Genomic DNA, 27,260 nt, shown 5'->3' with positions numbered 1-27,260 from the left:
CTACATTTCCAGCTGATTATTGGATGCTTCCTACTTGACATTTTTTTAGGCATCTCAAACTCAGTATGTCTTAAACATAACTCAATATATTTTCCTCAAACTATTTTGGGACTCCTCTATCTTTATCAAAGGTTCCATCATCCCTGCAGTCTTCTAGGTTCTTAACATCAAAGTCATCCACTCTTTTTTTTTTTCCTTGCTTCTCCCTAATATTGTCACCTCTCTTTCTTTTTCACATCTCTCCCCTGTGCTCACCTGAGCCGTATAACCCTGTGTTTTGATATATATATCGTGAGTTTCTTTTTTCTTTATTTTTAATACATATTGCTTTATAAATCATGTTAGGAGAGAAAAACCAGGACAAAAGGGAAAAAAAAAACAGAAAAAAGAAGTGAACATAGCATGTGCTGATTTACATTCAATCTCCATAGTTGTTTTTCTGGAAGCAGATAGCATTTTCTGTCCAAAGTCTATTGGGATTGCCTTGGATCACTGCATTGTGATTTTCTTTTTAATGTCTTTTTAAGCTTCCATTGTACTTGCACCAAGAGAGAATGCATTAGGTGATGCTGCCATGTTAGGGGAGCTTGGACATTCCTATGATCACCACGAGGGGCTCTCTCTTGGATCCAAACATTGTGGGAACATGGAGAACACATAATACAATAATATATTCCACATATCATTATATACACATCTGCTCCTGTACAGACATTTTTGTTTAATAGCTGAAAGTCAATCTCTGCCTGTTTCCTTTTCAGCTTTGTTTTTGGGCTTCTGTTTTTCAGTCATGTTTGACTGTGATTTTTTCATCAAAGATCTTAAGAGTGATTTGTCATTTCCTTCTCTAACTCATTTTATAGATAAAGGAACTGAGACAAACAGGATAAAGTGATTTTCCTAGGAACATTCAGCTTCTAAAGCTGAATTTGAACTCAGGTCTTCCTGACTCTAGGATTAGTGCTTTACCCACTGGACCACCTAACTAGCTTATAGTTATAAGTTGACTCTTAAAGATGCAGATGTTGGCAAAAAACCTAAATGGTGTCTTAGGGAAGTAGTTTCATTTTTTTTTCAGGCTATAAAAGTTAGGGAGTATGCTAGAAGGACTTTTCTCAATTTTCTCATTCGCAACAGTATAGAATTATACACACTCAGTTAAATTCACTATGTACCTTATGGAGCATAACATTTAGAACTCAAAAAACTGGTTTGCTAGCTCCCTATATTATTCCTCTGATATTTGGCCTAAGGGCCAGGTAGGTTTTCTTAGCCACCTTTGAGGTCAAATTTTTACAATTCTGACTAAAAAACCATGAATTCTAGACCATTTTATGACTTGTTCTTAGCCTTTTTAAAGGTGAACATCAATGTTTTGTTTTGTTTTTGCCACATATATAGGCCATTTGCTCTCAAATTGCTTTTATACAATTAAATTCTACTGCTTCTATTAATACAACTCTCCAAAAAACAAAACCCAAACCAAACCTATAAGAAGGGCTAACACTCAGAATAATCTGAATGTACTCAGGAGAACAAAGGGCAGTAACAATCAAATACAGATTTTTAGTTACGTTTAGAGAAAGACTATGATCAAAGAAGAAAGAAATGAGTTCAAATTTGGCCTTAGACACTTATTAGCTATGTGACCTTGGACAAGTCATTTAATCTTTATCTCAGTTTCTTCATCTATAAAATGGGATATAACACATACTAACCAGGGTTATTTTGAGGATCAAATGAGGTAATACCTCTAAAGTGTTTTGCAAACCTTAAGTAAATACTAGTTATTTATAATTATTATTATTATTTTTTTTTTAGAAAGCAAAGCTCATACTTTTTTTTTTTTTTCTTCAAAGTCTAACCAGTTACTGATCTTGACCTAATGTGTCTCTTAGGGGCTGAGTTAGGATAAAGATTCCACATAAACTTAAGAAATGTTCTTTTTGAAGTGGCAAAGAAATGCAATCTTTTTTCAAAATAATATTTTCTTTTTCTAAATACATGCAAAAGTAGTTTTCAACATTCACTTTTGCAAAATTTTATGTTCCAAATTTTTCTTCCTTCCTCCTCCCCAAGATAGGAAGCAACCTGATATAGGTTAAATATATGCAATTCTTCTAAACATATTTCCATATTCATCATGCTGCACAAGAAAAATCAGATCAAAAAGGGGGAAAAACATGAGAAGGAAAAAAGAAACAAAGAAACAACCAAACAACAACAATAGAGGGGAAAATACTGTGTTCCAAGCTCCAAGGCTTTAATCCTTTGGTGATAGGTCTAGATCAATTTTTATACCTCACAGCCTAGCAAATCAATAATGTAAATAGAGGTATGCTGGTAAATGTCTGACAACTGACTCTCCAGAAAAAAAATTTATGAAGAACATTCTTTTAAATTTAATCTGCATTATTCAAATATTTGTTATCATTTTCTCTGTTACTTTCTTTTTTCTAATAACTACTATAATTTTAATAGTATTTTATTTTTCCAAAATACATGCAAAGATAGATTTAAGCTTTCACCCTTGCAAAACCTTGTGTTCTAAATTTTTTTCTCTCTCTCCTCCCTTTCCCCTCCCCTAGAGAGCAAGCAATCAAATATAGGTTAAATATGTGCAATTCTTCTAAAACATATTTCCATATTCATTATGCTGATCTAGAAAAATTACATCAAAAGAGGAAAAAGCACAAGAGGGAAAAAAAACTAGCAAACAAACAATAACAACAACAAAAATGTAAAAATGTGCTTTGTTCCACATTTACTCTTGATAGTTCTCTCTCTGGATAAGGATAGCACTTTCCATCACAAGTCTTTTGGAATTGCTTTGAATCACTCATTGTTGAAAAGAGCCAACTCTATCACAGTTGATCATCACATAATCTTCTTGTTACTGTGTTTAACGTTTTCTTAGTCCTGCTCACTTCACTCAGTATCAGTTCATGTTAGTCTTTCCAGGCTTTTCTGAATTCAGCCTGTTCATCATATCTTATAGGACATTAATATTCCATTACATTCATATACCATAACTTTTTTTAGCTATTCTTCAAATGAGGGGCATCCATTCAATTTACAGTTCCTTGACAGTATAAAAAGGTTTGGTACAAACATTTTTGCACATGTAGGTCTTTTTCCCTTTTTTTTTTTTAATCACTTATGATTAGACTAAAGGTTGGTGAACTTTCTGTAAAGGACCAGATCTCAATTTAGGATTTATGGGATAAGAGACAAAATTGAAGATATATTGTAAATGCTTATGTAACAGAAGAGGAAACAAATTTCCACAAATTTTTATTGATGAAATTCAAAATATAATAATAATAAAGTTATTGGGAGGGGGTAGTGGTAATAATGAGAGGAATAGGATTCTTTTTGTGTATGTAGATGGGACAACATTTCACTTGATTTGGGTTATTTCTTAGCTAAGCAAGGAAAGCTATTTACTGATGAAGAGCTAATTAATTAGCTTCTAATTATGGTCCAGAGAAAGTAGATTTGATCAAGACTATTAGCTTTTCAGCTCAATTAAAATCATATACTTGTGGACTGACATTAGCATTTGGCAGTCCTATCTATATGAAGACATTTTCCAAGATGAAATACATAAAATTTCATTCCAGATCATCATTAACAAATCAATATTTCCAATCAATTTTGATGACAAAGAACACTAATTTTGAATCCAAAAGCTGCCAGGAAACTTTGATTGTAACTTTATTTTTACTTTTACTTTAATTAAAATTTTTTTTTTTTATTTCAAGGAATTCTCTAGCCATGAGATATTACATAACAAATTTTTCAATTTTTCTGACTATTGTTTTCCTGTGAGTTGGGAATATTGTGATGTCCAGTAATATCAATATATGCTATATTCTTTTTGCACAACTTTAGCATTATTGCATAATAAGCACAATGTTTTGCCATCTAATGGGATAAAAAATTAATTTACACTTCACTGTGCCTCAAAAGTGCCTCATTCAAAGCCCTTTTTATTTTTCTTTTCTTGTTTTGACATGATGGGTATGCACCAGTAATAAGGAGAAATGCTAACCTACAGGATATACATGGACAAATGAAACATTGTTGAGCTCAAAAAGATTGGCGATTTGTTAGTGCAGGAATGTGGGCCCCATCTGGTATGTCTCAATTACTCAACTTCTCCATTGCAGCAGAAAACCAGTCACTAACAATATATAAACAAATAAGCTTAGCTGTTCAATTTAGGGACACTGAAATTAGGAATTCATATAATTTTCACATCACGGAATACTCTTCTTTTGAAGTCTTCTCAACTATTTACAAATGTAAAAATCATAATCAACTCAGAGTTTATACACCCTTCCAATGAGGGGCTGATGTTTCCCATCATCATGTCACTCTTGGACAGAGAAAAATATTTCTAAATCAGGCCACTGCCAATCTTGGGCTACCTAGACCAAAGATGTGTCTCCCACCAAAATTGAGTAGAAAACAATGGGCTTCCCTACCTTGGATTAAATTCCCTACCTTGGGTAGGATCTGACCAAGATGGGGAGAATAAAAATAATCTAATTATCAGTAATGTCCTATAGGATTCTGAACTTTTTAAAATGAGAAATTTAGGAGAAGGGAAAAGTCTCTGAATCACCCCAAGATATTGGTTATTAATAATCATTTTTCTCAGTGAAGTTTTAAGAAGAGTTTTCAAAATAAGTATATACAGAAAGGGTTTCATGTTTATTTTCATTCAATTTTTATTTAATTTTCAGTTCCAGAGTCTCTTCTATCCCCCTTCCCAAAACCTTCCTCACCAATTGAGAAAGTAAAAAATACTAAACGCTATATAAATAGAAATTCATGGAAAACAAATTTCTGCATTAGTCATGTCTTGAAAAAAATTAATTGAAAAAAAAGAAAGGAAGTTTTAAAAATATGCTTCAATATGCTACACTCTGGGTCTATTAGTTCTCTATCTGGAGGTAGATGAAATGTCATCGTTAGTTCTTTGGAAGTGGAATGAATCGTTGTGTTAATCAAATTAATAAGTCTTTCACAGTTGATCATTTTTATTGTATAAGTTGTTTTCCTGGTTCTATTCATTTCACTTTCCATTAGTTCATATAACTTTCTCAGGTTTTTCTGAAATCATCTCTTTCATCATTTCTTATAATATAATATTTCATCACTGGTTTTTAAATATAATTTTACTATTAAAAATCCTTATTAGTAAAAAATCATTTGCTTATGAACTGTATCCAGGCCCAATGAATTTGCCACTGGGCAGATCATCATTTATCAACCCCTTTTGTACAAGGTTACATGAACCATTATGTCAACTCACTGTGTATTAGGGTAGCATCTTAAACTTAAACAGTAAATCCAAACCCTTTACTACTCTCAGAAGGTACAATGAAAAATGATCACTGGAGCTGTCATTGGTTTGGGTTTTTTTTCCTACTTCAGACAAGTTCTGAAAATTGGCAAAGATGATGGGATGATGGTATTGGAGCAGAATGAGTCAGATCATAGACTCATTACCAAATTCTCTTAATTGATTAAGATTGTAAGTTCACAGATAGGGAAATTTGCATTCCTGACTGATTTGTGAGAGCCTTTAAACTATTGCTTTAAACTATTGGCTCATTGTTGGCAAATAGGTGGGTGGGTGGCTCTTGGTAAGGCCGCTGAGCCTATAAGGACTGGTTGTACTGTATCCTAACCCAGCAATCCCTTGGGTGCTCTCTGTTCTCTTCCAGTCCAGTTGACTTTGCCAGCTGACATGCATATCATTGAAGGGCTACCCTATAAATTCACAGCTGTCCAGTTGCACTTTCACTGGAGAAGTACTACACAACCCCATGGTTCGGAGCACACCATAAATGGAGAGCCATCTGACTGTGAGGTATACAACTACAATTTAGTTTAAGAATATTTCTTCTCATTAGAAAGAGATCTGATGATGGAGTAAATACTGGAAACTTTGGAAGTCGGGCAAGTTAAAGCAAAGTAAATGTTTAAACTAATAGGCTTTTATTCACATTTTCCTGGGTTTGGGTTTAGCTTTAGCAAACCCTGACCACATGGGAATCTTTGTGAGTTACAATTTGACTATAATGTCTTACTCGAGGCAAAATAGATGGCTCAGTGCTCAGAGATGGGAGTTCAAATCTAGTATTAGACGCTTACTACAACTCTTTATTACCACAATCTCAGAGTTAGAGTGATTGCAGTGGATAGAGTGGCTGCAGGATCTGGAGTGAGGAAGACTTGAGTGACTCATGTAGCTATGGAGATGAGGAGCGATCTGCAGAGACAGCTGACAGATGGCACATCCACAAGGCTCGCTCCCCTGGATGATGGTTATAGAGGTCAGGCTGGTGACGGGGTTAGTGCTTTAGAGAACAGGGACACTGCTGTTCTTGGACTTACCCATTTGTCAGAGGCAATCGGTCAGATAATGGTTCTGGTGATGTTGGGGGTGGTGGGCTCCTTCTCCACTGGAGTTGTCGCCTTCAGTGATGCTTGTGAGGACCAGAATGGAAGCAGATCAGTTGTCTGGGGAGGGGGATACCTCAATTCTCAGGGTCTTGGGCTATCTGCATTGGAGTCTGAGTAGAGTAGGTGATTGAAGTGGTGGTGGTCCCTTGTCACATGTTGCCTCCTGCCTCTCCTTCAGGATGCATTTGTTTGCTTGCCTACCCCCTCAAATCAGGTAATATTGATAAACCCTTAGGATGCTTACAGTAAATGCTTAATAAATGTTTGTTTCCTTCCTTCTCCTCAATTGGGTGTGGGGAGCTCACATTCTGATAAGTGAGATAACACAGAAAGGAAGGTTTTAACAACAAGTCAGAGGGAAAGATAAATAACTGAGGGAAGAGGACCTATATTTGTAAAAATCTAAAACGGCACTCAAGCTTGACTTTCTTCTTTCAATTTTCACAGTAACAATGTCAGTGTAGAAAAGGGGGTTGGGGGGAAGCTAGATAGTGCAGTGGATAGAGCACCAGCCCTGAAATCAGGAGGACCTGAGTTCAAATCTGGTCTCAGACACTTAACACTTCCTAGCTGGGTGACCCTGGTCAAGTCACTTAATCCCAATTGCCTTAGCGCAAAAAAAAAAAAATCTTGGGCAGCTAGGTGGCCCAATGGCTAGAGCACCAACCCTGAAGTCAGGAAGACCTGAGTTCAAATGTGATCTTAGACACTTAATACTTCCTAGCTATGTGACCCTGGTCAAGTCACTTAATCCCAATTGCCTCAGCAAAAAAAAGAAAGAAAGAAAGAAAAGAAAAGGGGGTTGGTGGTACTTAGAGCTACAGTTTTCACCCATAAATTTTAACTGATCTGCTGGTATTCAAATATGAATCCTTTGTCCTTTAACCAGGAGTTTATATACTATTAGAAAAACAAAATCACGTCTATATGAATATTCAAGTAAAACCAGATAATATTTTAAAAGCTGCTGCTAAATGGGAGTACAACTGACAAATTCTGTTTAAAGAGGCAATATAAGGAGCTGGTAGAGTAGGCTTTGTTGGTGACCAATAGCACATGATTTGTGGGATGAAATCTTGGCTTGCCATGCTCATGATGAGTGGGAACAAAATTCACATGAAGATGATTGCAGTAAGTGCATTAATGTAGAGAGTATAGAAAGAGATGAGAAGAGAGCAGTGTCTTGAGGGACTCCCCTGAGTAGGGGGCAGAAGATGGAGGTCAAATGGCTTTACAAAAAGAGATAATGAATGATTGATTAGTTTCATGGAAGCTGAGAGAGGAGAGAATTTTGAAAGCTTTTTAGAACTCAAGGAAAATGAGGATTGAGAAAAGATCATTGGATTGACCAATTAAGAGGTCATTGGTAATCTTGGAAAGTGGAATTTCAGTTAAGTAGTGAGGTTGGAAGCTAGATTGCAAGGGGCTTTAGAGAAGTGAGTGATAGATGAAGATGGAAAGTTTTCAAGTATAAATTACTTTCCCTTTGAGGTTGATTGTGAAAGGGAGGAGAGATATAGGATGATAGCTTGTGGAGATAGCAGGGTCAAGTGAAAAATGTTGTGTGGTGGTTTTTTTTTTTTGTTTTAATATTTTATTTTTTCTAATTACTTGTAAAGATAGTTTTCAACATTAATCTTTAAAAAAAATTATTTATTTATTTATTTATTTACAAAGCATATGCATGGGTAATTTTTCCAACACTGATCCTTGCAAAACCTTTTGTTCCAAATTTTCCCCACCTTCTTCCAACCCCCTCCCCTAGCTGGCAGGTAGTCCAATATATGTTAAATATGTTGAAATACATGTTAAATCCAATATATGTATACATATTTATACATTTATCTTGCTGCACAAGAAAAATCAGATCAAGAAGGAAGGAAAAGAAAAACAGAAAGAAAACAAAATGCAAGCAAATAACAACAGAGAGAGTGAAAATGTTATATTGTGTTCCACACTCTTCAACATTCATTTTTTAAATAAGATTTTGAGTTCTAAATTTTTCTCCCTCCATCTCTTCTCTCCCCTATCTTCAAGACAGTGAGCAATCTGATATAGGTTATACATGTCTAATCACACTGAACATATTTCTACATTAGTCATATTGTGAAAGAAACAGAACAAAAGAAAAAAAAACATGAAAAACTAAAGCAAAAAACAAACAAAAAATGAACATAGTATGCTTCAATTTTCATTCAGACTCCATAGTTCTTTCTCTGGATGTGGTCAGCATTTTCCATCATGAGATTTTTGGAATTATCTTAAATCATCAGATTGCTGAGAAGAATTAAATCTATTGTAGTTGATCAGTGCACGATATTGCTGTTACTGCATATAGTGTTTTCTCCTGGTTTTGTTCATGTGAAGTTTAAGGGTGGAGGAGATCTTTGTAGGTAGCAGGAAAAGAGTCAGGAAGATAAGAAAGGAGACAGAAGAACAAGGAATCAAGACCACAGGGAGAGGCATGTGCCTTGACAAAGAACAGGTTATTCTTTCAAAAGAGCAGAGACTGGATGAAAAGTGATATTGATATAGAGTGGTTTTGATAAAGAATAGTTTTAAGATATGGAGTAGAGAAGAACAGGGAGCTCCCTGAAAGTAGCCTTGATTTTCTCAGTAGGTAGGAAAGAAAGCCCTGTGCCAAGAGCAAATGGGATAGTAAGTGCGGAATGGCACAGAGGGCTGGAGGAAAATGGAGATCTAGAATAACTGTTCTGGACAATGTGATAATTAGGGAAGAATGGAAGGATTGCTATACATAAATCATGACCCTGTGGAGATTAGATAAAGATATTTCTGGGGAGCCCAGCCAACTTGCTGCTGTGACTTGCTCTACTCATATTTGACAGTAACACAGTAACAATAGAGAAAGTGGTATGTGGTAAGACTGGATTGGGGTATGTCAAGGCTCATGTATTGGTAGATAAAAGGGCAAAGGGCTCAAGGGTAGAGGACAGAGCCCAATCAAGATGACCACCATGAGGTTAAGTTTAAAAGAGCAGAAGAAAATGAAGTGAGGGGGGTGACAGATTGGAAAAGCAGGAAGGAGTGGAAGAACTAGAAGTCACAATGAAGCTGAAAAATAATTTTACAAGGAATAAGGGAGAGGTGAAAGAATAGAGGGAAACTCAAGAATTCTATGTCATGGAGATTGCACAGTTGTGGATGTCAAGGTCTTTGTTGTGATCATCAGTGTGGATAGTTAATGAAAAATGAAGAAATAGGTCATGAATGCTGAAGAGTCAGGAAGATGTGAGTTTGAATCCTACTTTAGACTTGTAGTAGCTGTGTTTCCCTGAGTACATTTCTTGGCCTATCTGTGACTCATCTATAAAATGAGATGGATTAGAGATCTTTAAGGTCCCTTCAATCCTTAACTCTATGATCCTATGCATTAGGAAGGCAGAATATTTGAAGGGACATCAGTTGGGGTGTTAAAATCTGCCAAATATGAGGGCAATGGTTAGAGAAGAAGCCTGTAAACTACATAATGAACACTTCATACTAGAGGGACCTAGGGGTCTAGATAGGCCCCCATGAATATTTGGGAAAGTCAAAGAGGAATTTGAGCAATAGTGCCAGAGGGAAGGCTTAGAAATAACCAGGAGCAGTAAGGAGTGTGGATGTCCCTTCTTCTAGCCCAGTAATGTTAGCAAACATGAGAGAAAGAGCTCCCAGTACTGGAATGGATGATTGCAAGTGTGGTCTTTTTTAGAGAGAGACAAGTTTTTGTGAGCTCAAGATGATGGAAAGAACATGGGCCTATATCACCATTAGGTCTATACCTGAAAGAAATCAAAGAAAGAGAGAAAGAATCCAAAAACATTTATAGCAACTATTTTTGTGTTAGCAAAGAAATGGAAATTGAAGGGATGTCCATGATTTGAGATTTGGCAAATCAAATTCTGGTATATAGATATGGTGGAATATTATTGGGCTGTAAGAAATGACAAAGGCAATGTTTTCAGAGAAACCTAAAAGACTTGCAAGAACTGATGCAAAGTGAAATGAGCAGAACCAGTAGAACAATTGATATAATAGCAACAATATTGTAAAGATAATCAACTGTGAAAACCATAAGAACTCTAATCAACACAATAACCAATTATAATTCCAGAGGACTCCTGATGAAATATGTTAGTTACTTCCAGGCAGAGAACTGATAGATTTGGAGTGCAGATATTACTTTTTCTTTCTTTTCCTTCCTTCCTTCCTTCCTTCCTTCCTCCCTCCCTCCCTCCCTCCTTTGCTTCCTTTCCTCCTTCCTTCCTTCTTTCCTTCCTTCCTTCCTTCCTTCCTTCCTTCCTTCCTTCCTTCCTTTCTTCCTTCCTTCCTTCCTTCCTTCCTTCCTTCCTTCCTTCCTTCCTTCCTTCCTTCCTTCCTTCTTTTCTTTCTTTCTCTCTTTCTTTCTTTTTTCCTTTTTTTTTTTTTTGGAGGGAAGGAGACATGGCTATTGCAGGAATTATTTTGCAGAATTATACTTATTTTTAAGGGGTTTTATTTTTATATTGCTTTCTCGGTGCGTAGGGAAGGTGAAGGAGAAACAGTATTTGGAACTGAAAATAAATTTAAATAGGATAAAAAAAGAAAGATTATGGGAAGAGTGCAGAACTCTATAGTACCCATAAGGGAATAAAATGTAAATAGCCTGGAAAGGTGGGAAAAGAGGATAGTAATAGCCAGCATTTTCATAACATTTTAAAGTTTGCAAAGTGCTTTATATATCTTATTTCAATTGGTCCTCCTGACAAATGGGAAATTAGACAGTTGATAAGAGTTCTAGGCCTAGAGTCAAGAAAACTCATCTTCCTGAATCAAATCTGGTTTCAGACGCTTATTAGCTGTGTGTCTCTGGGCAAGTCACTTCACTCTGTTTGCCTCCATTTCCTTATCTGTAAAATGAACTGGAGAAGGAAATGGCAAAGCACCCCAATATTTTTGACAAGAAAGCAATGAAGAGTCAGACGTGATTGAATAACATGAAACCCAAACTGTCATATTTCTCTATGAAGGTATTAATTACTGTAGGAAGCATCAGTTCTATGTGACTTTTCCTTGGCACTAAATGGGAACTTAATACATGTTTATTGATTGAGTGATTTTAAAGCAGGAGTTCTTAATCTTGAATATGTGAACTTTTTTTTTATTATTGGTTTCCTTTATAATCTTCCATATTTTATTTTTGCATTTAATGAAAATATTAGTCTGAAAGTATATATAGGTATCACCAGACTTCCAAAGGGTTCTTAATACCCCAAATTTGGGAACTCCTGCTTTAAATTTTTCATTACTCATTATTATAATTTTCTTTCTGTTCTTTGGCTGTCCAAGACAGTGATCTCCAAAGTGTGGAGGGCATAGCCCCTGGGAACTCAAGTGGCCCATAGCTTGACTCTGAGACAACTCAGGCGTGTGATAACTAATTAGATAGTTGTTCAAGGTGGGAAGGACAGTTCTCAAAGTCTGATTCTTGGAAGTTGCTTTTGGCTGTGTTTTGTTTTTGTACCTACACTGTCTAACATGTTTTTAAATGTGTTGGATTGAATTAGCATCTTACCTGACCGGGAAGGGGCAGGAAATATTAGGAAAAGGCTTCCATGATCTCTATCTAATGATTGTTACATTAGAGTCTTGCAGGGGATTCTGGGACTCAGATGAGAGAAGCTTTGTTTCAGGTATCTGTGATTTTTCTTTTAGAGGAACATCCAAATTTCATCCTGACCTTTTCTTTGTCACCACAGTTACACGTTGTACACTTCAATTCTGAGAAATATAAAAGCTTTGAAGAAGCCCAAGACAAGCCTGATGGATTAGCTGTGATTGCTGTCCTCATTAAGGTAAGCTGAAGTTGTTCATTTTTTATCGTGGCTGATTGAGCTTGACAAGCTAGTTTAGGACCTGAAAGAGCTCTTTATTTCCCTTTCCCTGTTTATTCTTTTTGAGATAGGACTAAATTTACAATTCCCAGAAGCTCAGACCCTGCTCTGGGGTTATTTCTTTACCCAGTCCCTGCTCAACACCACTAGCTCACCCCTTATTATCTGTTTCAGTGAACCACAAGCTCCCTTGAAATTTGGGGTCAGCTTTGAATCATTTTTGAAGGACAGAAATTAACCAGTCCTATACATGATGATGGTGATTCCAACATGGTCTAAAGGCAATGGTTAAACATGAAAGCTTTGTTAAAAAGATTGGGTATTTTCTCATGTTCTAGTATATATAAATGGGAAAAGTGTAATAAACATATATTAAACACCTGCTATGTGACAGGCATTGTATTAATTAATCACTTTACAAATATTATCTCATTTCATTTTCATGACAACCTTGAGAGGCAGGTGTTGTTAATTATCTCCATTTCACAATGCAAAAAACAGGCAGAGGACCTGAAAATGGGACTTGCCCACAAAACCACAAGTGGGAAATGCTTAAGGCTGAATTTGAACTCCTTTCCTGATTGTAGGTTTAGTGCTCTATTACTATATTGCCTAGTTATCTCTAGTCCTGTGTATGACATGTGGAGGGCTGTAGAGGTGACACTGGGTGCTTCCTCAACACTGTTGATGACCACTCATATTTTCTCTCTACTTAATCCCCTCCACTCCAGCAACAGAGTTCTCCTATAATATTTTGGAACTGGGACTACTGCCTCTTTTACACCTTAGTGACATTTCTCCAGTTCCCAGTTTCCTCACAAAGACACTACTAAAGGCCCTGGGATGAAGCAAGAGGAGCAAATAAGAACAAACTCCATCATTTGGGGGGGGGGGGAACAAGCAATTATTAAACTTCTAGTATCTACTAAACACTGTTAAATGCTTTACAAAAATTTTCTTATCTCATTTGATCCTCATAATAATTCTTTGAGGCAGATTTTTTTTTGTCCTTCAGAAACTGAGGCAGACAGAGATGAAGGGACTTGCCTGGGTCATAGAGGTAGGAAGGTTCTGATACAAATTTGAATTCAGGTCTTTCTGACTCCCGACTCAGGACTCTTCTGCACTATGGTGTCCCATAACTGCTTCTAGGGGAAAGAGCTGAATATGTCCAGCCCAATATTGCTTAAAACAACCTATCTTAGTACTGATGAGGTCGAGATAACAATACCTTGTTTGAAATAAACATGTGACAAATTTACAAGGGCCATTCTCTTTGGCAAAAGGCAGATTTATTTAGGGGAAACAGGTCACAGACAAAATTAGGAGATAAAAATAGGTACCAGGAGTGGCAAATATGAAATAAAGTTGGGTGAGTATATAGTTAGACTAACCAGAGTTAGCCAGAGTAAGGAGAAAGCTGTCATTAGAGGGAAGGCACCATGAGGAGGGACCTGAAAATGGTTTCTCAAAGGTCTTCACCATAAGCAGATCTTTTATAGGGGAAATAAAACCTTGGAGTTTTTTCTCAGGCAGGAACTTATAGGGGAAGGGTCAGGAGACAGGTGGAATGCACCTGGCAGACTAGGTCCCAGACCTGTCCAAAGATATGCTAATCAATGTCTGAAAAGGTTGTTTGAAAATACCCAGAGGTTGGGGGATAGACAATGGGGGTTGATAAAGAGTTCTTTCCTAGATAGTCTGGGAATTATCTGATAATAGTTCCTTCCGGACAAGGAAAAGAGTAAATCACATCATTGCCATTTAATAATCATTTATGGCTATTTTCCTTAGGGCAAGAAGTCTAGAAGGCAATCTTTGGTCATTTAATACCCTTTCTCCCACCCAAGTCATCCCTCTGAGAGGTAATCTGGAGACATGGCCAGAACCTTGTGGTCCAATTCATGTCTTGTTTTGGTTACTTAAAAGCCACAAGATCTTTTTTTATTTTATTGAAGCTTTTTATTTTCAAAACATATGCATGGATAATTTTTCAACATTGATCCTTACAAAATCTTGTGTTCCAAATTTTCCCCTTCCCCCTATTCCCTCTCCTAGATGGCAAGTAATCCAATATATGTTAAATATGTTCAAATATATATTAAATCCAATATATGTATACATATTTATACAGTAATCTTGCTGCCCAAGAAAAATCAGATCAAAAAGGAAAAAAATATGAGAAAGAAAACAAAATGCAAGCAGGCAACAAAAAGAGTGAAAATGCTATGTTGTGATTTACATTCAGTTCCCACAGTCCTCTCTCTGGGTGTAGCACTAAACCATAAGATCTTGAGAAAGTCAGTGTACTTCTTGAGTGATTTATATCCCAAAGGTAAAGTGAGAAAAGTGTAAGGAATGCCTGCGAATCATTTTGTAACTAGAAAGTGCTTTGTGAAAACTTTTTTTTTTTTTTTAAATAAGCTTTTGTTCATATTTTGTTTCTTACATGTCACTCCCCTACCCAGAGAGCTATCCGATATAACAAACAGTAACTTTCTCACAGAGGGATAAAAAGTATAACTGATCAATACATTGAAAAAGTCCCTAAAGCTGTGCAATATGGATCTTCCACCTTCAAGAAGAACTAGATTGGGGGAGTTTTCTCATATTGAATTTGAATTCTGCTTGATCTTTATACTTTTGATTTTTTGCTAAGTCATTGCTCTATTTACATTGTTGCAGTCAATGTTGGATATAGTTTACTTGGTTCTGTTGGCTTCATTTTTCTTCAGTTCAGTGGATCTTTTATGCTTTTCTGTATTAACCACACATTGTAAAATCTTTAAAAATATTTATTTATTTTTCACACCTCTGATTTCATTGATGTAAAGAATTCCCTTTAGGGAATTCCTTAAGGAAATCCTGGGCAAGTTTGATTGCCTGGGGTTGGAGGGTGAGGGGAGTGGGAAGGGAAGAAGGGAAAAGTGTCTTTGACATATATTGGATGTGTGACCCTGGATAGGTCTAGGTACTTAGATCTCTTTAAAACTTTAAGCCAGTGGTGTGATGTTAAAAGTTTTAACCTCTTGGGAGGTGGAGAGATGTGAGTAGAATGGATTTTTAAGTTTAGCCTTACTTAAGCTTATTAATGTTTTTCCTATCACTTTCTTAAGTCTAGGCAATCATCAAAACAGTCTAGCCCTGATATGAAGCATTAGCCAATTTCTGCTCATGTTGAAAATTTAATGGTTTTCCCAATATTTGGGGTTAACTTTGGCAACCCCCTTCTTTAAATTATTATTTTCCTTGGAAAATCTCAAAGGATTCTATAAGTATTGTCCCCCATTTAGCAATGAGTAAACTGTAACATTGAGAGATTGGTTTTTGTGGTCATTTGATAATAAAGAAGAATTAAATCATCTCCAAGAGAAACTCCTTATCTGTTTTTCCTCACTTCTACTCAGAGAGTTGGAAATAGGGATGAACTTGGGGTCATGACAGATTTATGTTTGAATCCTATCCCTGTCACTTTCTAGCTGAGTGTCACGGGCCAGTCTTTTAACCTCTCCAAGCATCAGTTTCTCCATCTGTGCAAAGGTGCCAGGGACACCTTCTCATAAGGTAGTTAATAAGAATCAAATGAGATGTTTGTGAAGTGCTGCCTTGTCACCTATTATAATTATTCCCTATTCTTTACCATTCTGCAGTGCCACTGAACTCTCTCACTATTCTGCATTTTTCTTATAGGCTAAAGAAAATGAAGAGAATACATATTATGAACCGTTTTTTTCCTATTTATCCAAGATCCAAAATGCAGGTAAGTTAAAGTCAACTCAGCTCCAGGGAAAAAGAAATTAATTTAAGGGACACATCAAAGGGAGGAGAGAAGAAATAGGGCACAAGGCAGACAATTTGGAAATAAGGATCCATGTGGGGGGGTATCACCCATTTTGGGGGCCAAGTATCTCTTATTGCACATTTGCTCTTCCGATGGAGTCCTTGGAAGAATTTGGCCATAAACTTTCATTATGGTGAATAGCTATGTTTGGGGATTCATGGGGGATAAAAAGGAATTATTGTACAGGGGAAAAATGCAAAATTTGGTGTCAGAATATTTGAGTTCAAATCCTGCCTCACTTACTACCTATATAAGACTGGGCAAATTATTTAATTTCTTCAGACCATGGTTTCCTTTGCTATAAAATGACAGCGACTTTGGTGATGTCTAATGATCATCTTAGACTGCTTGACATGAAGTCTGCTAAGTCTATTTCTTCATTCCTTCTTTTCTTCATATTCTTATTAGCAGTGTTCATTTTTACTCTCCAGTATCTTTGTCATTTTCTGGTCAACAATGACTAACCAACAGAGAGGTAAAATTCTAGTAGAATGTAAGTTCCTTGAGGGCAGGACTTTTTTTTTTTTGGTAGCTCCAACCTGTCTGGCACATTGTAGGCTTCTTAATACATGGTTGGTTTGTTTTTGTTTTTTTTTTTTTTTTTTTGGTATTGAATTGAATCTATTTTGAGCCAAACAAATTAAAAAAGGTTTTGAAGTACCTCAAAACAACTATAGAACCACTATCCCAACCTTATCGCTTATAGCATACAGTCACAGCCAACGTTTTCCCCTTTCCCAAGAAATATTTCCTCAGATTACCACATTTTTCTGGGGCTCAAGCCTAGATCAACAGCTACCCTGGGACATATCATCACACATGGTACTCCTGGCTTAGAGTGCCCTCCATTCTTAAGGTCAGCCCAATAGAGTTATTTTCTTTCTTTGATTCATTGAACCTTTCTTGCCATAAAGCTTATTTATTAGTCCCAACCATTGCTCCTAGTTATATCTTCTGAAACAGTTGTTGTTGAGTCATTTCAATCATGTCCAATTCTTCATGGCTCCCTTTGGGATTTTCTTGGCAAAGGGGTTTACCATTTCCTTCTCCCATTCATTTTATAGATGAGGAAACTGAAACAACAGGGATCCATAGCAAATAACTGAGGCTGCATTTGAATTCAGATCTTCCTGGCTTTACTTTATCATCTTGGCTCTGCCTCCCTATCTGACTTCAGAACTGGTACTCTATTCACTAGGATTGGTCTATTTATGCTTCCATATTACAATCTTTCAGATACTTGATGATAGCTATTCTATCCCTCAAAAGTTTCTTCTTCTCTAGGCTAAATATCCCTAATTTTCTCAGTTGCTCCCCTTGATTTCCTCTGCTTTCTTAAAGTCTGAACTAAAATCCCACCTTCTACAGGGAACTTTTTCTAAGTCCCCTTAATTCTAGAGCCTTTTCTCTGTTGTTGCCAGGTTATTTTGTAGATAGCTTGTTAGTACATGGTTGTTTGCATGTAGTCTCCCCATCAGAGTGAGTTCCTTGAAGACAGGAACTAATTTTTTTCTTTTGTATTTCCAGCACATTTCTATTGTTATTATTCGATCATTTTAGTCATGTTCAACTCTTTGCGACCCCATTTGGAGTTTTCTTGGCAAAGATACTGGAATGATTTGCCATTTCCTTCTCTGATTCATTTGACAAATGAGGAAACTGAGGCAAACAGGGTACAGTGACTTGTCCAGGATCACAAAACTAGTTAATGTCTGACCTCAGATCTTGCTAATTCCAGGCCTGGCATTCTATCTACTGCATCACCTAGCTTCCCCAGGCATTTAACAAATATTTATGGACCGGCTTACTAAAATGGATGTCCTTCACTATTCTGAGCAGCTTTCTTTGGATTTATTCCAGCTTATTTATTTCTTAATTTGAATTATATTGGAGAACTGATGTTCTAAAGAACTCAAAGCACTTGACCCTTCTCCTTTTTGGGGATAGGATGTGAAGGTAACAATGGTTCCTTACAATGTCCCAGTAATAACCTTTGAAGGGACAAGGGGCGCTTTGTTATTTAACTTACTAGAAGAATAAAAAGCAGATCAGGGATAGAGTTTTTATATCACAAAGGAAGGGCAGTCAAAGCCACAGTTCAGCCTCATGACCTCTTCTGTGTGGTTTCCCCAACCCCAGGGCCATATTGGCCAGCCACCTGTGCTTGTCACAGATCTACTGAGTGGTTCAATTTCTCTCATTTCCTGTTTTTCTTATAGGGGAAAATGTAACTCTGCCCTCCATTGATGTCCAGCATATGTTGCCCTGCAATCTCAAAAGATACTATCGATATTATGGCTCATTGACCACTCCTCCCTGCACTGAAAATGTCATCTGGACAGTTTTGACAGAACACGTCTTCATTTCTACAGGACAGGTAAACATTTGCTCTCTTGCTGTTATTTTTGAAAAATTTCCATTGATGGTTTTAGAGAGTATAAGGAATGAATTCATTTATTCCACTCTGTCCCCACATTTTTCGTGATGTTTATTTCATTCAATCAATCAAAAAGTACTTTTTAAGTACCTACCATGTACCAAATACTGTGCCAAGGCTGGAAATAAAAAGAAAGGCAAAGCAGTCCCAGCTTAATCAATCCTTGACAGGGTTCCTGGCAAATAATAACGGTTTGTTGACTGTTAACAAGGAGCTCCCTGTTTAATAGAGAACACAACATGTAAATGACTAGGTACAGAGAAGATACATACAGAGAAGACATATGCTAGAAAACTGCATAATCTTTGACCCAAAATATCACTATTGGTCTGTATCCTAAAGACAACAAAGGAAAAGAAAAAAGGAAAACCTAGCTCACGCAGGGGCCTCTGTAGATTTAGCTATTTTCTCGCTCCACCTAGCAGGTATTTCATCCATCCTAGGTGCTATTAATTTTATCACAACAATTATTAATATAAAACCCCCTGCAATGTCTCAATATCAAACACCATTATTCGTTTGATCAGTGATAATTACAGCAGTTCTACTATCATTCCCAGTGCTGGCAGCAGGTATCACAATACTACTAACAGACTGTAACCTAAATACAACATTTTTTGACCCTGCTGGAGGAGGAGACTCTATTTTATACCAGCACTTATTCTGATTTTTTGGTCACCCTGAAGTATATATTCTAATTTTACCAGGGTTTGGAATAATTTCCCATATTGTCACATACTACGCAGGTAAAAAAAGAACCTTTTGGTTACATAGGAATGGTCTGAGCAATAATATCCATTGGCTTCCTAGGCTTCATTGTATGAGCTCACCACATATTTACCATAGGACTAGATGTTGACACACGAGCATATTTCACATCAGCTACAATAATTATCGCTATTCCTACAGGCGTAAAAGTATTTAGCTGACTGGCTACACTACATGGAGGTAATATTAAATGATCCCCAGCAATATTATGAGCCCTAGGCTTTATCTTTCTCTTTACAATCGGAGGCTTAACAGGAATCGTATTAGCTAATTTATCCTTAGATATTGTTCTTTATGATACATACTATGTAGTAGCCCACTTCCATTACGTCCTATCTATAGGCGCCATTTTTGCAATCATAGGAGGTTTTGTCCACTGATTCCCTCTATTCACAGGCTATATACTAAATGACATATGAGCAAAAATTCATTTTTCTATTATATTCGTAGGCGTCAATATAACCTTTTTCCCACAACACTTCCTAGGGCTTTCAGGTATACCTCGACGATACTCAGATTATCCAGATGCTTACACAGCATGAAATGTATTATCTTCAATTGGCTCCTTCATTTCCCTTACAGCTGTAATCCTTATAATTTATACAAATTATACCAATTTATACAAAAGCATTTATTTATTTAGTTTACGGTGGTAAAGAATTGGAAATTTAAAAATATCCATACATTGGGGGATGGCTGAGCAAGTTGTGGTAAATGATTGTGATGGAATACTATTGTTTTATAAGAAATGACAAACAGGACGTTTTCAGAAAAAAACATGGGAAGACTTACATGTACTTATACATTATACACAGCAACAGTAACATTGTACAGTGATCAACTGAATGGTTTAGTTGTTCTCAGCAATACGTTGATATAAAAGACTCTGAAAGACTTATGCTGAAAAATGCTATTTAACTTTAAAGAACTGTTGGAGTCTGAATGAAGACTGAAGCATACTTTCTTTTGCTCTTCTAGTATTTTTGGGTTGTCGTTTTTTTGCTGAGGAAATTGGGGTTAAGTGACTTGCCCTGGGTCACACAGCTAGGAAGTGTTAAATTTCTGAGATCACATTTAAACTCAGGTCCTCCTGATTTCAGGGCTGGTGCTCTATTCACTGCATCAGCTAGATGCCCCTATTTTTGGTTTTTAAAAAATATACATTTTCTTTTGTAGTATGGTTAGGATGGAATGTTTTGCTTGACTGGACATACATAATCTAAATCAAATCACTTGCCACCTACAGGAGAAAAGTGGAGGAGAGAGAGTATAGACGTAGTACAATACTGATAGATAAAAGAGAATGCATACTTTTGTAGCCCCTTGGGTACAATTCAAAATTGTTCTCCAGAATGGTTGGGCTAGTTTACAATTCCACCCACGGTATATTAGTGTCCCTATTTTTCCACATCCCTTCCAGGATTTGTCATTTTCCTTTTCTATCATGTTAGTTAATCTAATAAGTATGAGGTTGTACTTCAGAGTTGTTTCATATTTCTAGTGATAATTTTGATTTCTTCTGAAAACTGCCTGTTTATATCTTTTCATCATCTATTAATTGAAGAATAGCTCTTATCTTTATAAATTTAAATTGGTACCCTATTTATTTGAGAAATAAGATCTTTATCAGATAAACTTGCTGGAAAATGTTCCTCCAGGTTTCAAGCTTTCCTTCTAATTTTGGCTGCATTGGTTTTGTTTGTGCAAACCTTTTTTGATTTAATATAATCCAAAATAACCATCTTATCTTTCATGATCTCCTTCATCTCTTGTCTGGTCATGAACTCTTCCCATATCCATAGATGTAACAGTAATTTTTCTACATTCTCCTTATTTTCTTATGATATTACCCTTTATATCTAAACCATGCCCCCATTTTGAACTTACCTTGGCATATAGTATGAGATTCTGGTCTATGTTTAGTTTTTGGCCAGACTGCTTTCCCAGCAGTTTTTTGTCAAATATTGAATTCTTGTCCCAAAATTTTGTATCTTTGTTTTATCAAAGATTAGGTTAATGTGACCATTTACTTCTCTATATTGTATACCTTACCTATTCCATTGATTAATGTTGCTATTCTTAACTAGTATCGGATTGTTTTGATAATTACTACTTTTTATTTATTTTTAAATTTTTATTTCTTTGCTGAGGCAATTGGATTTAAGTGACTTGCCCAGAGTCACACAGCTAGGACGTGTTAAATGTCTGAGGTCACATTTGAACTCAGATGCTCTTGACTTCAGGTCTGGGATTCTATACACTGCACCAGCTAGCTGCCCTCTGATCATTACTATTCTTTAATTTGTAGCTTGAGATCTGGTCAGATCGCTTTCTTTTACCTTTTTTAAATTGATGCCCTGGATAGTCTTGACCTTTTCCCCACCTTCAAATGAATTTTATGTCATTTTTTCAGCTCTATAAAATAATACTTTGATAGCTTGACTGTCATGACACTGAATAAGTAAATTATATTAGGTAGAATTGTCATTGTTAGTATGTTGACTCAGCTTGCCCTTGAGCAATTAATACTTCTTTAACTGTTTAGATCTATCTTTTATTTGTATGAAGAGAGTTTTATAACTATGTTATGTTTATATAGTTCCTATATGTGTCTTTCTAGATAAACTTTCAAGTATTTTATACTACATGCAGTTACTTTAAATGGGATTTCTCTTTTTCTTCCTACTGTTTTGTTGGTAACATGTAGAAATGCTGATGATTTATGTGGGGTGTAAGATGTGTTCAGGGAAGACTAGTACCTCTGGGGTGAAGGCTGCTGAGCTTTTACAGGGCTGCTTTCCACCTTTGGTGTGGATCCACCCAACTCTCACCTGTGGCTCACCAAGAAGCTGTAGCACGCACAGTAGCCATATCCCAGTAAACCATTTTGGTAGATGGGCTAAACCAGGTTGAGGGTAACCAAAGGATTTCAAACCCTACGGTGAGTTAGGGGGATTCTACCTCAGGCACATAAAGACTTCCCTGGAGATGAGAATAACTGCTCCAATGGCCATGAAAGCAGGTGAGGCAGGTGTTGTGGAGTGCTTAGAGCCTGGTTAAACATCAAAGACACCAAGGTCATCTGTTGCATCTTGAGTCATTACCAGTCATCTTGACTCTATCTTGGCATTGGACAGGGGTGACTTTAGAAGAGAGAGTAAGGGCATGACTTCATGCAATTCTGCTTCACTTAAATTCAACTTATGCATAAATCAAAAGACGTCACCATATTATTTTACCATTTCTACCTATCTCAAAGCCCTGTGGCAATATGTGAGTGATGGAGCAGCAGGTGTGTCACTAGTAGCTACAGTCACACAGGCAGCCCAGGCCAGAGGGTCCTTTTGTCACTGGAAGCAGCAGTGGGATTCTCCAGACTCCTGGTCTAAGGAGCCTTTTAAGGATCAAATTGCTCACTTCCATGTATGAGGAAGGGGCTAGAAATTTTCTGCTTACCCAACCCTGGCCTGATTACCAGGGCAGGCAGAGATTCCTCTCTACACAGAAAAAAATGTACAAAATCTTCTGAAAGCTGATTCCTCTCACCTACTGATACATGAAATCTCCATACACTTGTAGATTTTATTTTATATACTACAATTTTGTCAAAGTTGTTAATAGTTCATTCTCTAGGGTTCTTTAAGTATATCATTAGGTTTCTGAAACTCTTTTCTCTATTAAGCATCATGGTGACATGGCTCAACCCAGACCCTCAAAGTAAATGGGTGAATGGGTAAAATTTCTAAAACTATGTTCTTGGGAATTAATTTTCTGGTAACCCTTTGGAACCTAAAGCAAACATTATCATCAGCAAATGTGATTCAGGAAATTCTGACCTCTAGGCCGGAAATGTAAAGATCTTTAAAAAAAATCATTCTATTTATTTTGTAAAATAAAAAAAAAAAAAGAAAAAAAAGACATAAAAGGAAAATAAAAACAAAACAAAACATTGTCATGTATCCAGTAGAACATCAGGGAGGATTCAAATTATATGACAATAAATTTTCATTTCAAAAAAAGATACATAAAAGTAGAACAAATTACAAGTGTTCATCTTTTCTTTGTTTCCTTGTAGATTGTTCTTTTGTTCTCTGCTGTGCACTTATTTTATTTTATTTTCCTTTTCTCCTTTCATCCTCTTCACCTCCCCCAAACAGACATATTTATATATACATATATATGTACATATATACATACATATACATTTACATACATAGACTCGCACACATATACATACATTTATATATATACATACATAGAATTATATGCATATATCTACATATACTCAAACATGTATAAACATATTTACTTATCCATATGTAAAAATGCATCTAAAACAATATTAGTATGTATGACTGACATATAATATAGATTTCTCTCTTGATTAAATCTTTAAGTTTGACTTTGTTTAAGATCAATGATTACCAGATGTAATTTTTTTCTAATAAATGCTACTCTAGATTTTTTTTTTTTTTTTTTTTTGGTGAGGCAATTGGGGTTAAGTGACTTACCCAAGCCACACAGTTATAGTAAATGTTAAGTGTCTGAGGCTGAATTTTAATTCAGGTCCTCTTGACTCCAGGACTGGAATTCTACGGTGTACCATCTAGCTGCCCCCAATTTTTTTTTTTTTGATTATGCCTAATTTTTTTAAGCAATTTATTTTATTATTTTCCAGTGGAGGGGAGTAAGAGAGAAAAATAAATGTTTGGTAATTGGGAAAAAAATAATTTATTAAATGCCCTCCCCAGAAATAGCTTATATTAAAGATATAAGGATTCATTTCTCCTATGTTGTTAACAATCTCATGGCTAGGTCAGTAACAAGTTCCCTGTATGTCTCTTTTGTTTACTTTACAGCTGCATAAACTATTTTCACTCAAAGATAATTTTTCTCATTCACTTGAAAACAACTTTCGGCATGTTCAGCCTCTCAACGGAAGGATAGTGGAGGCCAGTTTCCCACCTGAAGAAGCTGAAGGTCAGTGAGGGCTGGAGCCTTTGGGTCAGTCTTTGGAGATGGAGTTTTTTTCCTTGGAATTTATTGGTCATTAGGTACATTAGAGTATTGGCTACAACTGATCACACTGACAGTGCAAGAGGTTTTATTTTCAGATCCTGACTGTCCTTGATCACCAGGTTCAGACATAATGAATAGGTGTCTAATGAAATTAGCATAATGTGGAAAGGATACTGGCATCCAAATAATCCTGAAATGGGGATATAGAAAAAAGATTTCATGGCTTCCTAAGACCTAATAACAAATTAAAATAATTAATATAAATTAATAAATTAAATAAGAATAGCAATACTATTATTATTTTGCAGGAGGCACTAAAATAATTTATAATTAATAACAATATTAATAGTAACAATAATTATGATCATAGCTAGTATTTGTCTTGTACTTCAAGATTTTCCAAATGCCTTAAATAATCTCATTTGATTCTAGCAACAACACTATGAGGTAGATACTATTATTATCCTGATTTTACAGATGAAGAAATTAAGACTGAGGTTGAGTTTCCCAGGATCAAAAAAGTAGTATCTCTGGTCATATTTGAACTCATCTTCCTGATTCCTTATATCAGTGGTCAGTCAATATTTATTAAGTTCCTGCAATTTGTCAAACTTTGTGCAAAGTGATGGGGACATAAAGAAAGGTAAAGACAGTCCCTGTTCTCAAGGATTTTACAGTCTAATGGGGAGGGCAACATGCAAAGAACTGTGTACAAAAAAGCTATAGACAAGATAAAATTGAGATTTGTGGACAGAAAATTAAAGAGGATTAGCAAATGCTTCTTGAAGAAGGTCAGATTTAGCTGAGAATTTAAACTTTTTTGGTTGTTCTTCCCATCATCAAAAACAATTTTGAGAGTGAATGCCCAATATGGAAATCCTTATCTGCAAGTTATATACATGTATGCTAATAATTAACAAACATTATAAATAAAATTTAGAGAAATAGAAATTATAAAGAAAAAGACACAGATGAAACAAGCTTTTGTCCTGGAACTTTTAGGAAGTCACTGTTATTTATTGAGTCAGATAATGACATGTCAGATCTCTATGGAAAATTACCTTGAAAGCTGAATGGAAAAGGGATTTAAAAAAGTAGAGATGAGACAGGAAGATTAAATAGGATATTTTAGTAGTCCAAGGCAAGAAGTGCTGAGATTGGAAGTAAGGTGGGAGCTCTGAATGGTGACAGAGTGTGTATAAGGGTTATGAAAGGGAAAAAAAAAGACAATATTGGCTTTGGAGTGTATTTGTGGGATGGATGAGGAGTTGGGGATAATGTCAAGGTTATAAGTCAGGGTGCTTGAGAAAATGGTGCTGCCCTGGATAATAATAGAGGAATTTAGAAGATGGGAGGATTTGGTGGAAAGGGGAAGACATCATGTAATGAGATCTGTGGTGCAGATTACATCTACATCTACCTGTTCTTTTTCCTCAACATACTTATCCTGCTGAAAAGGAAGTCAATTTGTTCACTGCTCAAGGTCCGAGGCACGGTCCTGGAGGCGATTTAAAAGGCATAGAGCCAGTTCAAGGCAAAGATCCTAGAGGTGATTTTGGGTGAGTGACAGGGTTGAGGGGAAGGGTAGGTGTGGGTATGGCTTGTGAGATAGGGTGTTCCCAAAGGTGCCAGTGGAAGTGATAGTCTATGTTTCTGGGTGGGAGTTAAATTATAATTGGACAGGGGGACAGAAGGGGAAAGGACGGGAGCAGGAATAGCTCAGGGAGAGGGAGGATTGGAACCTGTGTTGGGAGTTAATGAGTAAGGGGTGAAGTAGGAAAACATGTCCTTCCACTGACCTTGCTGCTGTGAGAATCATGGTTTGCAGCCATCTTCCCACTCCTTCTTACTGGTTTATCAAAGTCCTTTGAGGTCATACCACCTCCATCCTCTGACCTGGACCTGTCTTTAAAGCCTTATGTCACCTTTAACGTGATTAGGATCATTTTCTGGGGGACGGAAATTCTGTCTCTTCCAAGAAAGGTCCTCAGTGTGTTGAAAGTCCGCTGATAAATGACTGCTCTTTTTCTAGACTGTTCTGAAGATACCAATGATGTTTTTTCTAAAGAAAAAAGCCTCCAAATAAGAACCCCCAACACAAATCAAAAACAAGCAAATAAACAAAAAACCAAAAAAGAAAAAAAAAAAAGACACCCAAGATACTACTCTACAGTTTTAAAATGGCACAATGGAGACAATCCTTATCAGAAGTAAAAAGAAGCATTGAAGACAACCATCATTAGCCATCAGCTTAGATGGCAGTCCACCATTTCCTTCACCATAAAAACATTGCTTGCTCTGATTCTTTACTCAGTTTCTTCCTTATCTATATAAAACTCCTTCTTGGATTGATAATTTTGCATATTTCCTAGATATCTCAGTAGAACTACTATTGCTGAAATGAGCAGATAATAGAATTAAATTATACCTGTAGGGATTTAATAGAGACATAACTGATGAATTAATTTGAAATCAATCACTTTATGAATATCAGTTTTCTTTTGCTAATATCTGCTTTGATGGATACCAACTCTCAACCAATCTGTGCTTCTTTTATGTATTGAGATATTAATAAAATAATTTGATGCTTAAAAATTGTCCTTTTATATTTTTTCCTTTTTCTCAAATATCTTACTTCTTGAGATATACTCAGGGACAACACAGCAGAGAGATGAAAGGAAGGAGAAAAAGAAGACAGTGGGAATAAGACTAAAGGATATGAAAGATAAGGATACTAGAGATGGGCATCCGAGTTAGAGTGTGTGTGAGTGTTATAATGGGAGGATAAAAAGATAAGGATCCTGAAGGAAACATAAAGGGAATGGGGATAACTTTGTTC

General features: G+C 36.2%; 1 protein-coding gene across 2 annotated transcripts in view; it reads left to right on the top strand.

Moving 5' to 3' along the window:
* CA6 (carbonic anhydrase 6) overlaps positions 1-27,016 on the top strand; it is a 47,603-nt gene extending 20,587 nt beyond the window's left edge. Inside the window, exons 4-10 of one of the 2 annotated variants that reach the window (XM_031962920.1) lie at positions 5,739-5,884; positions 12,222-12,317; positions 16,047-16,116; positions 18,417-18,574; positions 24,262-24,382; positions 25,880-25,970; positions 26,454-27,016. In XM_031962920.1, the coding sequence (XP_031818780.1) occupies positions 5,739-5,884; positions 12,222-12,317; positions 16,047-16,116; positions 18,417-18,574; positions 24,262-24,382; positions 25,880-25,968 (680 nt within the window). In that variant the 3' untranslated portion in view covers positions 25,969-25,970; positions 26,454-27,016. Of the gene's footprint in view, positions 1-5,738; positions 5,885-12,221; positions 12,318-16,046; positions 16,117-18,416; positions 18,575-24,261; positions 24,383-25,879; positions 25,981-26,453 lie in introns of both variants that reach the window. The other variant, XM_031962919.1, reaches the window with a different exon arrangement.
* Positions 27,017-27,260: the final 244 nt, after the last annotated feature.

Source organism: Sarcophilus harrisii, chromosome 3 (genome assembly GCF_902635505.1).
Source record: "Sarcophilus harrisii chromosome 3, mSarHar1.11, whole genome shotgun sequence".
Classification (NCBI taxonomy): domain Eukaryota; kingdom Metazoa; phylum Chordata; class Mammalia; order Dasyuromorphia; family Dasyuridae; genus Sarcophilus; species Sarcophilus harrisii.
Note: the sequence above shows the minus strand (reverse complement) of the source record. Positions and strands in the feature narration are given on the sequence as shown.